We start from the raw sequence: 18850 nt of genomic DNA, 5'->3' as shown, positions 1-18850 counted from the left end.
CTTCTACTTCCAGAGTAAATTTGATTCTTGGTTTTAATGAATTAATTTGTTCAGGAAATTCATGAAGATTAGACAAGGAGGAGTTACATATAGCAAAAACATCAACATATCTATACTAAATTAGGTGAAAAGATGACCAGAATATGTTGTTCAAAATGTTCTGTAAAGCTAGAGTTAGGGAAAAGAGAGAGAGAACAAACAGTTTGTTCTGGCAGCTAAAGTATCCTAAATTAATGACAAAGTCAAATAATTACCGGCCTGGTTGGCTAAGTGGTTAGCGTATCCGCTCTCCAGCCAAAAGGCTAAGGGTTCAAATCCTGCTATGGACATGGATGTATGTGATTATCTGTGAAAAATACTAGTAGTGGGCGGTAGATGGCGTTGGTGGACTGAGTGGTGGAGACAGAGAACTGTAGAGTAGGTGCCCTCCCTCGATGAATCTGGACTCCCTGGAGGCGTCAGTAATAATATTAATAATTTTATATTATCAGGAGGAAAGTCATTATGAAGTAATTCAATTGTATGTATCAGAGGGATATTTGTAAAGAGTGAAATATCAAAACTTACTATAAGATCTGTGGGATGTAAGGATAATCCTGAAATTTGATTCTTAAAATCTATTTATTTATTTTTTTTTTTTAAAAGAAGCAGTTTCCTGTAAATACAAAAAGAAGATTAGATAGGTATTTTGACAGTTGATAAGTCGAACATCCTATGCTGTTTACAACAGGTCTTAATGGCACTTTGCTTTATGTAATTTAGGAAGGTCATACAGTATTGATGCTTTTACTCCAAGATGAACTTTTAGCCTTTTTATTGCTTTTTCATTCCAGAACTTCATCCAAGAGGCTGTTAAGTTTATTGATTTGCAATTGAGTTGGGTCTCTATCATTGCTTCTGTACATAAATGATCTCAAAGTAGAAGATTAAGTTTTCTAAAATAACTGTCCTTTTCATGAACTATAACTGCACTTCATCAGCCTTAATAATAACAATGTCCTTATTATATTTCAGAGAAAATAAGGCTTGAGATTCTTTTTTAGAGAGAGATTTTTTTCAAGAGATATTGATTTAAATAAAATACACTGCTTGAAATCTGATTTTACTTGCTAAATTATATGATCTCTTATGAAGGTCTTTATTTATATTATACATTAAGTCCATGATCGGAATGGGTTTGGAGCTACTGTATAGTCCAATCCTTTGGATAATACTGATATTTTGCCATTAGACAGAGGATAGCCTGAAATATCAATGACAGTTTTTGATGAGTCAAAGAGGTTATTAAGACACACATTTTTCACATTCAGTAGACTTTGAAACTTCTGAATATGACACTATTCAGATGACAGGAAAATTATTAGCTTAGTCCGAAGAAATCTTGTAAACAGTATCAAATTCTTTAATAAATAATAATAATAATTATTATTATATGACACCTCCAGGAAGTCCAAAGACTCCTCGAGGAAGGGCACCTACTCTACAACTCTGTCTCCACCAACCACAACCACCATCATCTACATCAATGCCATCTATTGTCCATCACAACCACCAGATTTTCACAGACAATCATAAACATCCATGCCCAAGGCAGGATTCAAACCCAGAGACTTTTGGCTGAAGAGCGGATACGCTACCCACTGGGCCAACCAGGCCAGCATATAATTAAGTCATAATAAATTATGGTAATGAAATATTAGTATAATCCAAAAGATTAGACTACACAGTAGCTACAAACTCCAATCATCTTCTTCACATATAGTATAAATAAAAAACTTCATAACTGATCATATAATGTAGCAAATAAAATCAAACTTCAAGAAGCATACATTTTATTTAAATCAATATCTCCTGAAAAAAAAAACCTCTCTAAAAATAATCTCAAGCCTTATTTTCTCTGAAAAGCTGTAAGAACATAGTTATTACTAAGGCCAACAGAGTTTGTGCAGTTGGGTCTCTATTTGTGCAAAATAGAGACCCAACTGTACAAAAGGCTAAAAAAGGTTCATCATGCTTTTGCTCCAAGACTGTATATCCTGGAGACAAGATATCTCCAAAATATACAATTATTATCCAAAATGTTATCCAATTTGTGACTAGAATTTGTCTTTGTTCATATTATTTTGGAAGGGTTTAACTTTTATATATATATATATATATATTCTATGTAGACAGATTATTCAGGAAAATGGTAATAAATCCCAATGTCAAATTACAGATGAATGAAATCAGTACACAGATAACGTCATTATCTTTAACATGGACATGCTAAGCTGTCTCACGGCTCACTTCACACTTGTCAACATCAGACATATCCTGGACTGAATGAGTTAACTTCATCTGCTACAATTTTTAAAACTCCAAAAACCCAAATAAATAACTGTTGTAACAAATCATCTAATAAAAAAACCCCAAACTATTAAAATCTAGGAAATCGTCAGATTTGCACAATCAAAATGCACAAAACAACTGATAGAAAAATTAAAACATCTAAAGCACAGCTTTTAGTAAAGAAAAGATTTTAAATAAATTTATATGGAAATAAGAAAGAGACAAACAAAAACAGTACAAGTATAAAATACAGTGTTCAAACTAATTTCAGTACATGGATCCCAGAGTTGAATCAGAAATAAAACAATTGATTGATGACTATTACACTGATAATATAATTCTGTATTTTGTCACTGACTTGAAGTATCCCACTGATAATACATCACTGATGGTAACATCAGTGCTCAGATTCCTCAAAAGGTCATTATGGAAAGCATTTGGAAAACACCGTTAAGTATTCAAAGGAAACATCCCAATCTGCCTTAAAAGAAAAATATTCAACAGTTGTATACTTCTGGTCATGACATATGGAAGTGAAACATGGACTTTGACCATCAAAAAGGAGAAACAAGTTGAGGATTACCCAGAGGAAAATGGAAAAATTGTTATTCAGTACTACCATTCTAGGTAGAAAGCACAATACTTAGATCAGAGCTCAGACTAGGGTGGGAGACATTATAACAACCATTAAAAGATCCAAATGGCAATGGGCAGGTCATATTGCAAGAAGTAACATTCAAAAAATGAACCAAGTTAATATCAGAATGGTATCCCAGATGGAAGAGTTATAGGAAAACCATAGAGATGGTGGAAGGATGAGAACTAGGGCAAACCTGTTCACCCTAGTCTTCTTCTTTTTCCCTCTTTTACATTGCGGTGTTGAGGGTTTCCTATTCATTTAACCACAACTGTATACAAGGATAAGGTGGTTAGCCCTATGCCTCCCAGTGTATCCTATGTCTGTAGAAGTGTTGAGCTCTCAAGGCCAGTTTGCCTGCTTGCAGGATGAAAACCGTGCAGTCCAAGCGCAAGACTGGCTAACTTGGCTATGTCTGAGAAAGATCCTAAGCTCCTCAACGTCAGTGACGGGAATCAAACCCAGGACACTCCTTTCCCAGGGATATGGGTAAAAAATGCATAGCCACTTGGCTAACTAAGTGGATGTTTGCACTGGTTCCCTGGGGAAAACAATGGGGGCCTTGTTTAACATGGGATATGCCACAACCAGCATGAAATTCTATCATGTTGTACCATCATTTTGATCTCAGTAAATCATTATTCTGGTATACTGAGGTTTGATTGTATTTTCAAATAATCAATACACCAAGATGTAATATAGAGTATGTGAAAATGCAACAATGCTGTACATGTTCACATAAGCATTTAAATACTTAGCAAAAAACTTATAAAACACCTACCATATTTCTTGCTCCTGTATCATGTTTATATTTCCATACAAAAAGCATACGTCCACAAACTAGCCAAGCCCATCCATTACTAGAAATTTTAGCAGATATTTCAGTTCCTCCTGTAATGTTATTTTAAAATAGTAAAAATATCTAGATTAAACTGTAGAAATTTTCAAACACAAAAATATTTTACACATACATTGCACTAATAAACTTAGCTCTCCCAAAAACCTATCCATCATGCTTTAAATACAAACCATAGGCTAGACTACACACTACACAAAACAAAATACTGGCTAGAGAGAGGATTCAAGGAGCAACTAGAGTAGCATAAACCAACCTTACACCAATATGATTATTCAAACCCATCTAATACTGGGACAGTATCCCTTGGCATTTTACTACCTGAAATCAGCAGAGTGATTACTACCAGGACCTACATTATGCATGAAGAAATTATATTCTTGTTTAATCCTTTATCTAAGTGTAAGCAAACAAAATATCTTCACAACAAGGGTACTTGTATATAGAGGTTGTTGACTTTGCATCAATTGCCTTGATATCCCATAATGTACAGCATACATCCATTCAGACATATACCAGGACCTAAGCTTATCTAACAAACTGAATATGAAGAAACACTGGAAACCTGAACAACTAGTAGGGCTGTAGAATTCCTCCACATTCTGTGATTGGAACTTCTGACTAAATCTCAATAGAGTAAAATCCACTTTTATAAAAGGACTAGAGGCATCCATTTATTTATAGCTGACTTCATCACAGTTTCAATCAAGTCAGCTATAAATAACTAGCAATTTCAAGTACCTTGGGAAATAAACAGACTAAATTCTGTCAAGGTAACGGTTATAAAACAATCCTGGTCATATTTCTATATAAATGTTATTCTAGATATCACATTACTGTAAAAATTCCAAGTATGAAGTTTTTTGGCATGAAAACAAGTGGTTTAGGTTAAACAACTGACTTTGAAATACCCAACAGTTGTCCTACCAACAGTTTTGGTAGGACAACATACATAAAAACATACATGCATACAGTGCAGCACTCAAGATTTAATCTTAAGAGAGGGGGTGGGGTGGGGGGTTGAATAGATGATTTGAGAATAGACACTATGCATTGCATATGACCGAGCATCTGCAGTGATCTCCTCTGGCTCAGCTCGGGCAAGCAAACCAGCAGTCAGTCCACCCGAACACTTCCTCGTTCTCCTTGTGTTCACAGCAGCAGTGATTCCTGAGAGCTATAGGGTATTCTTACTTCATGTGACTGCTAATTCATATAGTATAGAAATAGAAGACATGAAACAACATAAATAATAAAAAAAAAAAACTTATTTTAATTAGGAAAAGATTTCAGGAAAATTTTCTAGTGTTTTTTTTCATTTTTCTTCATCATTATCATCAAATTCCTGCCATGTACTCTCAAGGGGTGTACAGGATAAGATAGTACTAAATGAAAAATTTACATCATTACTAACTTCCTATCTACAATTTTCCTCCAAATCAGTCTGTTGCTTGTCAAGACTCCATTATCAGACCTTATATTTCTATCGTCTAAGGCACTTTTTACCGTATCAATCCACCTATATCTTGGTTTTCCTCTAAGTCATTTTCCTGATGACCTGGCACAGAACATTTGTTTTGCTAATCTTTCCTCACCCATTCTGTTTAAGTGACCATACCACTTGAGATTAGCCCTGCTAATGCATTCCTGGATGCTGACAATATCAAGTTCTTTCCTAATATCCTCGTTTTTAATATGATATTGCTATTGATGCCATCTGTTCGTGTGCCTAATCTTTCTCAGGACTCTCATATCTGCAATTTCTAGTCTTTGGTCAAGTGTTTGACTTCTGACCCAGCTCTCAGATCTATAAGTTAAAATTAGTTTGAACACTGTCTTGTATATAGCTAATTTAGTGTTCCGACTAATTTCTCTCTTATTCCATATGAATTTATTCAACTGACTTCCTACCATACCAGCTTTGTTGATTCCGTTGTCTATTTCAATATTTAATTTACCATCTTCACTAAAAATCATGCCTAAGTAGCTGAAATGTTTTCCTTTTCCACAGGTTCTCCATTCATAACGCAGTTGACATTTTCAATGCTTCTGCCTATTTTCATCGTCTTGTTATTGCTGATCTTATTTCCATATCTATTACAACAGTTATTCAATTTAGTCGGGGATTTTGCAGACTTGTAGCGGATTTATTTAGAAGTATAACATCATCTGCATAAAGCAAAGAGATGACATTAACATCTCCTCCAATTTTGATATCATGTTTAATATCACTTTCCTTCATAATGTGATCCATATAGATTATGAATAACAGAGGGGATAATGTACATCCTTGTCTCACACCAGTTTTAACATTAAACCATCTTCCTGTACTTCCTTCAATTCTAACTGCTGACTTACAACTCAAATAAAGACTAAGTATTGCTTGATATAATGCCCCATTGACACCATATAACTGCAGCGCATTGAATAGCTTCTCTCTTGGCACCTTATCATATGCCTTTTTCCAAATCGACAAAACTTAAATACAGATCTTTGTTATATTCCCATGCTTTCTCGACTATCTGTCGTAAGGTGAAGATCTGATCTTGACAGCCTCTATTTGGCCTGAACCCAGCTTGTTCCTCACCAAGCTTTCCTTCAACAATTCTTCTCAACCATTTCTCAAGTATACTTGCATAAATCTTATCAGGAACACTCAGTAGGGAAATACCTCTAATTCTCACATTCAGTTTTATTTCCCTTTTTTTATATATGGGTACTATGAGAGCTCTACTCAAATCATCTGGAATTCATCCCTCTGTCCAGGCCTTTTGAGCTATGCAGTGCAGCCACTGTAAGACATTTATACTTCCATACTTCGCATTTCTGGTCGAATATCATCTACTCCTGTTACCTTTCACATTTCAGGATTTTGATGGATTTTTCTACTTCAAGTATGGATATGTATTCCTGACTGCATCCCTGTTGAGTGTTTTTTACCACTGTGCAATCACTGCTTGTTTCATTTAGCAATTTTTCAAAGTAGTTACTCCATACTTCAAGAATATCTTTTTCTCCAGTTTTCATGTCACCTTTATCATCTCTAATTCCTTTTACAACACTCTTTCCTCCATTTCTGAGCTTCTTCAACAACCTCTAGAATATCTTGCCAACTTCTTGATATTACTTTCAATGTTCTTACCAAAGTCTTACCATGGCTTTTGTTTAACTAGTTTTACACAGTGTTTAGGTTTCTTACATTTTTATCTCTGTATTCTCTAAGAGCACAAGCTGACTTATTTGCCAGTAGCTTTTGATATGTTTTTTTTTTCTTCACTGCCTCTTTAACTTCCTGTGTCCACCATGGAGTTCTGATTTTTCTAACCTTGAAGATAACCTCACCACATGCTTCTCTGCTGAATCAATCAGGGTTTTCAAGGCTTACCATTGAATCTCCAAGGTTTGGTTCCTGTTCTCAAACTCTTTCATTTTTTCTTCAATCATGTAAATGGACAGTTTGATATTGATACCTTGTCTTTTAACTAGTATGTCCAAGAAGTGTAGCTGTTCGTTGTTTTCTACTTTTAGAGTAAATTTCATTTTATTGTGGAGTGCATTGATTCTATTGACAAACATGTGTAGGTTTTCTTGCCATATGATGAAGATATCGTCTAAATATCTCCACGATATTGAAAGTTTAGGAGTAATGCTGGTGAAGATTTTATTTTCAAATTTCTTCATGAAAAGGTCTGCACATGGAGGTGACAGAGGGCTGCCCATGGCTAGGCCTTCTAATTGTTTGTATACCTTGTTGTTAACTTTGAAGAAATTTGATTAAGCAATGCTTGAACATCTTTGTAATATCAGCAGGAAAGAGATCTTTGATAATGTTCATGACTTCTTCTACTGGTACATTCATGAACAAGGACAGAAAGAACATGTTGGCGATGTAAATCACAACAGAATGATCACTTCCGGGTTAGCACATCACTTTTCAACTTCGAACCACACTATAGACTGGAATAACAGCTCTATGCCCTACATAGACGAAGATTACAGACATCGATTATTTAAAGAAGCAGCAGTAGTGCTAAGTACAGGCAGCAACCTAAACAGAAATCAAGGGGCCATAGTGAACGATACTTGGAAAAATCTAATTAATTCCCTCAGTTCAACAGAACTACAGTACGCGAATAATCATATTACATTTGCATGTAACACGTGTTCATGATACTGAGTAGAAATGTCACACGAACGTGTTACCTTAGCTACCTATAACATTTTTTTTTTCTTAAACTTTTTTTGCATTTATCATTTTTTTGTACTGTGCAAGCCTTGAAAAAGATAGTCAATTACTAGCGAAACTGGTAGGCAATGTTGTACGAACATAGGTACGAATTAAAAATCTATGATCAGTTTAACAATAAGTCTTATATTTTGGTCGTAAAATTTACATTTTACGACCAAAAACATGTATAATTTTCATTAAGAGAATATCATTGGAATATTGCAACGACAAGCACAGAGACATGACTCAAAATCAAAAATCATAAAATGAAATAGAACACAGAATTAACCACCCAACCAGCCATATGGATACAATACATCATGCCACATACACTTCATATCCATCATATATATTTTAATGTAATATCAAATGGTATTACAATTTTAATATGCACTTCACGTCCAAGGTAGCCTTGACGTCTATAGACGTTATGACAGGTTGGGTGATTAAGGCATGATAAGAAGATAACCTGCTTCATTTGTGAAGCTTGCTAATGCTTTCAAGGAAAAGTGCGCGCACACACACACACACACACAATCCTGCCAAAAGTCACGAAACATGTTCGTATATGTCTTTATGCAGAAATTACTTGTTAATTTTTTTGCGAAAATCATTATTCTCTGTATAGAATACTGCATGTTGGGAATATAGACAAGCTGAAGACAAATTTTCCTCTCATTCATTTGTGGATGCTTCCATTTTACACTTAAATACTTTTATGCAGTTTCCAAATTGTAATATAACACCTTATTAAACAGTGGTTAGAAAATTAGAAAATTTCCTAAGACATGTATATGTGACAAGAAAAGTTAAAGTAAAATATTATGTAATTTTAAGAATATAGTTAATCAAAAACAACCATAATTTTAGCTTTATCTTCAGGTCTTAAATTAAAGTGAAAGAAACTTAAATTTCAATAAACAAAATTCTTACTTTCTGCCAAAGTAATAACTTCGGTGACCAAAACAGGTAGTGGAATACCACAACTCTCCACAACATGACTGGTTGTTTCTTCTATAACAGATGTCTGAAAGGAGCAACTAAGAGATGGACTGCGAGGTGTTCCTAATCTACAGAAAATAAAATATTGATTTATGAAGTTTTCTTTCTGACATAATACTTTAGATTCTTCATTAAGAGATTAAGAAAAGAAATAATTTCTACTAACAATCTGTTTGGCCAAGCAGACAGCTTCTCCACCCCCCTAACCAAAAGACTGAGTTGGAGTGCAGTGACGGTCTAACACACACACACACACACACCTGAGGGAACAAACCCGTTTTGTACCTCTTATCTCTAGCGCCCTCTTTCACCCAAAACTTTCTGCCTGACACTTTCTTTTTTGTGCCCGGCTCCTATTTTCATTCCTATTTCCTGGAATACTACATACACATGCCGCGTCTTCCCGGAAAAACACTGTGTGCGTGCCGTCTACACGTAAGCAATTTGCCGTCGGCTATACAATTTATACGAAGTTGTCGTTAATGGACTTTGCTCCTTCGTTATTATGCTCTAACATATATCTTATAGAGAAACTTACATTATAATCTTTTTACAAAAAAATGACATCTTTCACCTTTAATTAATATTACAAAGTTTGTATTAGTATAATTCTTTAAACAAAATTGGTATCTTCACTTATTTACAAGCATTTCCCCCTTTTAGTTTTTTTTTCTTGTTAAATTCTGAATGAGATATTTCTTAGTAAAAATATTTTCATTCAAAATTCAACAGCACCCTGTCAAATGCCTTTGCAAAATCCTAAAAAAAAAAAAAATGGCAGTATATGCCTTTCCCTTATCAACTGCTCTTGTCACTTTATTATAAAAGGCAGGCCTAGTTGGCGTATCTGCTCTCCAGCCAAAAGGCTGTGGGTTCGAATCCCACCATGGGCATGGATGTTTGTGATTATCTGTAAAAATGCTAGTGATGCTGGGTGATAGATGGTATTGGTGTAGATGATGGTACTTGGTGGATTGAATGTTGGGGACAGAGAGAGAGGTACAGTAGGTGCCCTCCCTCGATGAATCTTTGGACTCCCTGGAGGTGTCACATAATAAAATAATAATATTACTAAAGCAAGAGTGTCCCTTAACAAATCCATGTTGATTCTCACAGATAACATTACACTCATCTGCCCAATGCTGTATATGATCCCTCACTAATTTCTCCAAGACCTTAACAACTACTAATGATGCACAAACTGGCCTATAATTAGACACTTTCAGTCTGCTATCGCCCTTATGCAATGGCACTATCTTATCTTCCTTCCATTCCCTGGGTACCTTTCCTGTAGCCAGACTTTCATTAAAAAGCCAGGTCAACAGAGCTGTCAGTTCTTTAGCACATTCTCTCAAAACCTGTGGTGAAATACCATCCAGTCCGTCCCACAGCTTTACTGACATCCAAAGTACTCAGTATTTGGAACACACTCTCCTTTTGCACCTCTAAACCTTGAACCTGCCCTATCCCTATAGTATTAAAACCTATTTCTCCAGGATGAAATACTTCAATAAAATGTTCATTGAACAACTCCACTATGTATGTCCTCTGCCTCAGTCACTCTATTCCCGTTTTTATCACACAATGTCATTCTTCCACAATCATTTCTCCTCCTACTGGCCACATTGCTAAAAAATTCCCTAGGATTTTCTTGGGATCTTAATGCCAATCTCTTCTCATATTCCAGTTTTTGTGTTCCTCACCATACCAGTCACTCTCTTGGCCTGAGTCTTACATTCTTCATGCATCTGCTCTCCACCCCACTCCCTATATCTCTTCCATAATCTCCTTTTCACCTGCAGTTCCTGTTTGATATTGTTTGTCATCCACTTTACACCAAATCATGTTCTCTTCTTCACTCATGGAATACAGCTTACTATTGCAGTCTCCCGCATACAGTTCCTTTCTGTCCTCAAATGCCCTCCAAGCATCCACATATTCCAATCCTCTCTTCTGACACATTCTGGCTATTATGCTATTATTATTACTGCTCTTCTGCTCAGCTTGTCGCTATCATACCTGGGCAACACACACACAATCTTTCCTCTCTGCGTTTTCTTTTGTACAACCTCAAGCAAGAATCTCAGATCTCTCGCCACCCGATTTACATTGCCTCTCAAGTCATTCATGCCCACCATCAAAATCATCTCATTCACCCTGCTTAATTACCATCTCTCTCTCTATCATTCCTCCAGACAAACACTCCTCTGGCATTCTATCTTGCACACCATGGATCATTGAGTCTCCATACATCACAGCTCTTACCACTCTGTTCCTTGATTGCTCATCTGCAACCCTCACTCTCTCTCCTCTAACTCTTTCACTCTGTGTTCCCATACTTACTTGCTGTTCTGGCATCACTCTATCCCTGGTTCTAGTACTCCCTTGCATTCTTCTCATTCTCTCTAAGATTGTTTCCACTCTCTTCTGTTCCAACATTCCCATAGCTCTCTCTCTTCTACTGTTCCTATTCTCTCCTCTTCTATCATTCCCATACCTCTCTCTCTCTCTCTCTCTCATTCCCTCTTTTCTACTGTTTCTATTCTCTCCTCTTCTATCATTCCCACAATTATCTCTCACTCATACTCTGATTCGCCTTGCATCCATCTCTTCCATTTGCCTAATCTCATCTTTCATCTTCTCATCTCATTCCACCAGCTCTTAATTCATCCTCACAATCATGACCATCTCCAAAAACTTCAATCGTTCAAACCTTCCACACTCTCCGCTATTATTTTTTGAGGTCTCCTCAGTATTTAGGGTCTAGCTACTCACTGAGGAGACCTAAAAAAAGGTTGAAACCGGTCTGGGTAGTGACCCCATCCATAATGTATTGCAGTATACATCTCTTAGTGAGATGTGCTTAACATTATGGAAAATACTAAGAATAGTGATCAGAGCTTTACCCACCTTTACAATGAGTTGCCCTGGTGGTGCACCACCTTTAGACTTGAGCTACGTTCAGGTGCAAACTTAACTGTTTGCTTACTTGGGATTAGGAGTAAAATAACCAAGTTTATAAAATTACTTGGTAACCCTAATATACATTATTCCCAAGGTAAAAAAAAAAAAACTTATTTACACACACACACACACACACACACACACACACACATATATATATATATATATATATATAGGGTTCGGTACTATCTGTGGTTTCAGGTATCCACAAGAGGTCTTGGAACATATCCCCCTGCAGATAAGGGAACTACTGTACCAAATTCAGAAACACTGCATGATACTCAATTAGGAATTGAACCTTTTGGACCTGAGGCTATTGGGCACAACTTCTGCCTATGCTTCCACCTCTCTCACATCCAGATTGCATTACGGTATCATCCAAAATTATGGTTGATCTGTTGGGCATCAGTATTCTTCTCCAACTCTTATACAGATGACCAAAAAAACATCGCATCCCACTATACTGCCATGAACAGTTCAATATATGTCTCCTGATTTTTTTTCAGATAGACATCAGAAAAAATCTTATACTAATAAGTCTACTGGTCCAGATAGTATCTCATCCACCCCCCCAACACACACATATCTAATTGTGCTCAAAATTTGCACTCTAGAATTAAAATGTCATTCAGGCACTCATACTTTCTGATATCTACCCAATAGCAGAAGAATCCTTAAAAGGGAAATAAAAGTCAGCCCTCAACCTATTATACCACTGTCTTCACATCAATCCTTCCAAAAATCAAACAGAAGGTAATTGAGAGCCAACTCCTTCCCAACTTAGAAGCATGCCATTTAATTAGCAATCACCAGAATGGATTTGCCATTTTTTTCACACAACAGATTTCCTACCCAACTTTATTCACCTTTGGATGCAAGGCATTGATAAGTTTAGATAAAACTCACGTGGTTACTCTTCACATTTTCAGAGAATTTTAACTGGGTACAACATACAGGCATCCTTTTCAAGAGTCATCTTAAGGTGTGCCTTTAATCCTTGGTGAGAATGACAAGAAAGAAAGAAAGTTGGCAACTGCTGTATATGAATGGTTTTTTCTCTTGAGATTTCCATATCAATGTTGAAATCTCCCAATGCACAAATTCTGTGCTTCACCTATATTCTTCCATCAGCACATTAAGAACCTTCTCTTACCAACCTGAAACACAATCCATGGTTTTGCTTATAGCAGTACAGCCTATTCATTTTCGTTTTGCAAAGCTTGCAGTACTCAAATGAGTCAAACCTGAACTTCCCACTCCAAAGTCCTGAACACTAATTTACTTATATCCACTGAAGTGAAAATCTAGCAAATTTCACTTAATATCAAAATAGTCCTGTCTTATTTCTCATAGGAAAGACTTCACATCTCTCTCCTACTTTTTATAATATTCAGATATTCAAGATCAGATTTTTCTTCTTCCACTGACTTACACTTCTAGTAGTATTAGTATACAATGGCTACTTCCTTCTATTATCAAGATATTAACAAATCCATTACTAATGTCACACTATGCGTATAACAACAGACGCTTCAAAGAAAAAAATTACCTATGCTGTACCAGATATTGCCAATAGTACTACATTCATGTACAAAAGAAAGGAACAAAAAACTAAGAGCCAACATTAATACATTTCAGTTATAAAACTAATTACATAGGAAGAACATATTAATGAAACCTGACAAAAAAATGACACAAAACACCTATGTTGGTTACAAAAACTACCAACATCTTACCAAACAGCTTTTGGTAAACGAATGCCAAAAAGGTGTGCCACTATATTATATTATAACATATTATAACTAAGATGAAAAGCCAAACGGCTATTTTTTCTGGCGAGGTTGATAAGTAAAAGGGATAAAAATCCCTTATTGTTTTTCAGCCAGTATGCGAAACTAAGATCGAAAACTGTGATCTAAATGTTTCATGCCGACGAACTGTTGGCAGATCCAAGCTAGTGACACACCTTTCTGGCATTCGTATAGCAAAGGTATGCAAGTTCTTTTCGCTTAAACTTTGATATTATCTAGGTCTAGCTACTCACTGATGAGACCTCAAAAAAGGTTGAAACCAGTCTGGGTAGCGACTTCTCCTCATAATGTAAAGCAGTTCTACAACTCCTAGGAGCTGTGTGTTTTTACATTATGAGAAAATATCAAGGATAATGAGGGAGCTTGCTCCACCTTTGCATCGAGTTGCCTTGGTGTGGCACTACCAAGTGGTCACTTACGCTTCGATCCGCTGAAAGTTCGTCGGCATGAAACGTTTAGATCGTAGTTTTCGATCTTAGTTTCGCATACTGGCTGAAAAACAATAAGGGATTTTTATTCCCTTTATTTATCAACCTCGCCAGAAAAAATAGCCGTTTGGCTTTTCATCTTAGTTATGATATGTTATAATATAATATAGTGGCACACCTTACTGGCATTCGTATAGCGAAGGTATGCAAGTTCTTTTCACTTAAACTTTGATATTATCTAGGTCTAGCTACTCACTGATGAGACCTCAAAAAAGGTTGAAACCGGTCTGGGTAGTGACTCTCCTCATAATGTAAAGCAGTTCTACAACTCCTAGGAGCTGTGTGTTTTTACATTATGAGAAAATATCAAGGATAGTGAGGGATCTTGCTCCACCTTTGCATCGAGTTGCCTTGGTGTTGCACTACCAAGTGGTCACTTACGCTTGGATCCGTCGACAATTCGTCGGCGTGAAACGGATCGTAATTTTCGATCTTAGTTTCGCATACTGGCTGAAAAACAATAAGGGATTTTTATCCCATTTACTTAATGCCGCACCACATTGTACACGAGGAGTGGAGATTTCTGGAAACCGAGGATATTAATCAAATCGAGAGGCCAACACGCTCCCCAGATATTCACCCCCATAGAATATGTTTGGACAATAGGCAGAAGTTAATGCTGCTCAAAATCCCCCTCCAGAAAATAAACAAGGCTCTACCCTTGCTATGAAAGAGGAGTGAACCAGTTTGCCTCGAACTCCCGAATCCCTTGGTGATAAGCAAAGTACAACATTGTGAAAATTGCATCACAGTGCTGGGGTGGACATATTCCATACTGAAATGTCTCTCCACATAGTTTTCTGTAAGCACTATACATTAAGTACTTAACTACGTCCTTAGGAAATTTATAACTTTTTTTTGTGTGATATAATTTATTACTATGCTGACAATAAATTTATGTCCCCATTTGGCTATGGTCACTAAAATGTTTTCATATATTGGTAAAAAAAATCATTCGTCCTTAGCTTTTGGACACCAGAGTATTACTTATAACATACTTTACCAACCTCTGCAAAATGCAACTGCTTATGGTAAGTCTCCCAACCACATACCTGCTTCATGTGCAAACAAATGAACACCTTCCTTCAAAACATGGATTGCATCAGACAAACATTTAAATCGCTGCATTAAGCATCCTCTTAGAGCTACCCAAAAAGTTCAAGAAAAATGTTTTTAGCTTTCATACTATCTCAAAAATTTCATGAATACATCTCTACAGATAACAGAAAATAAAAACAGATAATATAACAATCTATTAGACAGAGCAATACAATGTCACACAATGAAACTGTGTGAATCAGTAACTAGCTCTTAATACAATGCTAGCATTTATCTTGAATGTGTAAATGTAGTATGTTGATTAAGATATAGCCTATTTCTGGAAATATTCTCAGTTCTCTATGGATTCAGACAATACACAATCTGCAGAGACAAAAATGTGACTTCGATATGTAAAGTGAAACAAATGCTAAATCAAAATTCTTTAATGAGAAAAAAAAAAATCCAAATGATGAACAAAGAATTCATAGTGAAGAAATGAGAATTCCACAGAAACACAGCTATATACACATGTGGGGTTGCAAAACAAATAAAATTTTACCATCTCTGAATAATACTATTATTATTATTATTATTGAAAGAGACCTCCAGGGAATCAGGGCCTAATCAAAGGATGCTACATATTACACACCACACCTCTTAAATTCATTCACACTACCTGCATTCACTACCTCCAAATACAAGCCATTCCAGTCATGCGTCATTCTATGAGAGAAAACTCTAGCTCTCATTCCTTTCTCGACTGCATTCAGTTTCAACTTTCATGGATGCCTGCTGGTCTTCTATCTAAATAATATTATTATTATTATTGCAAGAGACCTCCAGGGGGTCAGGCCTTATCAAAAGAGGCTACAAAGTTCTCTCCATCCTCTATAAATGAAAAATTCCATCTACTGGTATATGACCCTTTCAAAGGTTTGTATCATATTATCCCTATTTCTTCTGTCTGCAGCCAACAAATTCTCCTCTCCTCATAATCTACATTACAGTTCTTATATCATCTTTAACTTTCTCCACTCCTCTCCACTGTATCTACATCACTTTGGAAACTAGACCAGATCTGCACAAAATGATCCAAATGAGGTCATATCACAGTCTTGCAAAGAGGCAAAATGCCTTCCTTATTTTCACGTATCAGTGTTCATTTAGACATTGCAATTATGAGTTGTATTTGAAATTCTTCTATATGATCCCTGAACTTCAAATTCCATCTATTAAAACTCCAAGATCCCCAGGCAGGTCAGTTTCTTCTAGCATAATCCTGTCAAAAAAATGTGCCATTGGATATCTGATTATACCAAAGTGCATAAATTTACATTTACTAACATTGAAATGGCATCTATTTTCACATGACTGCATTTCAATAATATTAAATTAATAAATCATGGAAAAAGGACTAAGGGACTTTTATTTTAATGTTGATCATTTAGTAATGTTAAAGGCAAAGTTTCACGATATATTTCGAGTGAATTAATTGAGCTGAAGACAATATTGTAGTTCTAGTGCATTTACACTGGATTCAACACACAGCGTCCCGGACCGAGACATACGAGCTGGTGGGGAGTTGTACCAGATTAATGTGGAGAAGATATTTCACAGAATAGGGGGAAGCAGGGATATAACTTGAGGCCATCCATGAAATATATAAGGAGGGTGTGTGAGCAGGTTCTTTGGGATGGAGAGTGACTGGTGAATGGAATACATTGCCTGAGCAGAAACTGAATGGGTTCAAGGGACGGCTCGATGAACTTCTGGCATGAGAGAGCATAATAAAACTCCCGCGATGAGTAGTTTGACTCCATTGAGTTCGGATGTTAATAATACATTTTGGAGGAAGGGATAATTTTTTTTATTAGAATAAAAAAAATCTTAATTTCTAAAATCTTTCTGAAAGCAATCTGGCCATTTTTGTTATTTCAATATTTACCAAAAACTTACCCAGGTGTAAAAGGAGACCTTAAACTAGGACTAAAAAACGAATTGTTCCGTCTGCTAGGAGTAAACGACCTCTGCATCTTAATGGTTGTAGGAGTACGTGCTAATGATAATCGAGGCGTAAACATTTTAATCTGTGTTGTTGATAACAAACTACGAAAAATATAAACAAATCATTCAGCCTTTTTAAGATAAAAACAAATCCCCTTTATTGTAACAAGGAATATATAACACAATACAGCACACGTGCTTAACCGCAACTTTTTAATACTAAGAGCGCGTCTTTTAAAATTTAGCGAATATAACTCCACCTGTGTATTTCAAAACTATAATCTTACAGAAATTTAAAAATTGCAACAAATGATTTATTTAAAAAAAAAAAAAAAAAAAAATCAGCTAACGACCGACAGGCTTCAACATTGGAGATTGTTATACAAACTCAAAGGGATGGATATGGAAAATAGGATTGTGCTACAGAGAGAAGAACAGCTGAAAGTCTCAGGAGATAATGTATGGAAATGCTGAGTCTAAGAGAAGGAGGGTAGCCACTGGAGCAAGTATTACAGAGATCTGTATTCTAATGTGAATGAACCATTGTTTAATTTGTACAAGTTACAAATTATACAGGTTATAGTGAATAGAGAGCTAAAGCCAACACCATATTACTTGGGTGGTTATGCCATCAGCTCAGAAAAATGTTGATGAAAACACTAACTTGTAGGAATACAAAAGGTGTTTTTATTTGAAAATAATAATAACAATTTGCAGTTACTGAGGTGACAGAGACTGATGTGAGAATTGAGGTAGATAACGGATTTATTCAGTATATCGAAAAATATCAATGTGAATACAACAGTAGCCTGGACGGTATATCTGCTCGTGTGCTACGAGAATGTGCAAGTAAACTGGCAGTGTCTCTGAATAAGTTGTTTAAATTGTCTCACCTCTGGCAGGGTTACAAGGGAGTAGAAAGAGGGTAAGATAGTTCCATTACATTAAGTTGGCTCCAAGACATAAGTAGCAAATTACACACCAATTAGTATCTCTGGAGTGGTGGTTCAAATATTGGAAAAGTTGTTAAAAGTAAAATTCAGGAACGAGTAGAAAGAAATGTGATACTTTATAGGGGGAAGCATTTCTAAAAGGTATGTCCAACCACAGTAATTCATTCGCATTTTATAATAAGGTGATGGCAGAATTGGATAAAGGAAATAGCTACACCATGATACTGCTAAACTTTGCAAAAGCATTTGACAGAATACAGCATAAAAACTACTACATAAGTTGAAGCAAATGGGATTCGATATGAGGTTAGTGGCATGGATGGGGAAGGAGGGGCCTAAGACATCAGAGGGTGGTGCATGATGGAGTGAAATCAAGGTGAATGAAGGTGACTAGTGGAGTGCACCAGGGCTCTGTAGTAGGACCACTATTCTTTAATTTGTATATTAATGATATAGCAGAAGATTTGAAGGGAGAGACATTCAATTATTTGCTGATTATGCAAAACTAGGAAGGGCAACAGTTGATAAAGGTGAT

At 36.0% G+C, this 18850-nt stretch overlaps 1 protein-coding gene across 3 annotated transcripts in view; it reads right to left on the bottom strand.

Moving 5' to 3' along the window:
* Window positions 1-17535, bottom strand: part of Nup133 (nuclear pore complex protein Nup133) — a 269882-nt gene extending 252347 nt beyond the window's left edge. For all 3 annotated transcript variants that reach the window (XM_090402314.1, XM_090402316.1, XM_090402315.1), the window contains exons 1-3: window positions 17315-17535; window positions 8986-9122; window positions 3750-3859 (exon numbers count right to left, since the gene is read on the bottom strand). In XM_090402314.1, coding sequence (XP_090258440.1) covers window positions 3750-3859; window positions 8986-9122; window positions 17315-17439 — 372 coding nt within the window. In that variant the 5' untranslated portion in view covers window positions 17440-17535. The remainder of the gene's footprint in view (window positions 1-3749; window positions 3860-8985; window positions 9123-17314) is intronic.
* Between the last annotated feature and the right edge of the window lie 1315 nt (window positions 17536-18850).

This window comes from Typopeltis vanoorti, chromosome 13, assembly GCF_054136105.1.
Source record: "Typopeltis vanoorti isolate ZY-2024b chromosome 13, IOZ_Tvanoo_1.0, whole genome shotgun sequence".
Lineage (NCBI taxonomy): Eukaryota > Metazoa > Arthropoda > Arachnida > Uropygi > Thelyphonidae > Typopeltis > Typopeltis vanoorti.
The sequence above is the reverse complement of the archived record's forward strand: the minus strand, read 5'-3'. Positions and strand labels throughout refer to the sequence as shown.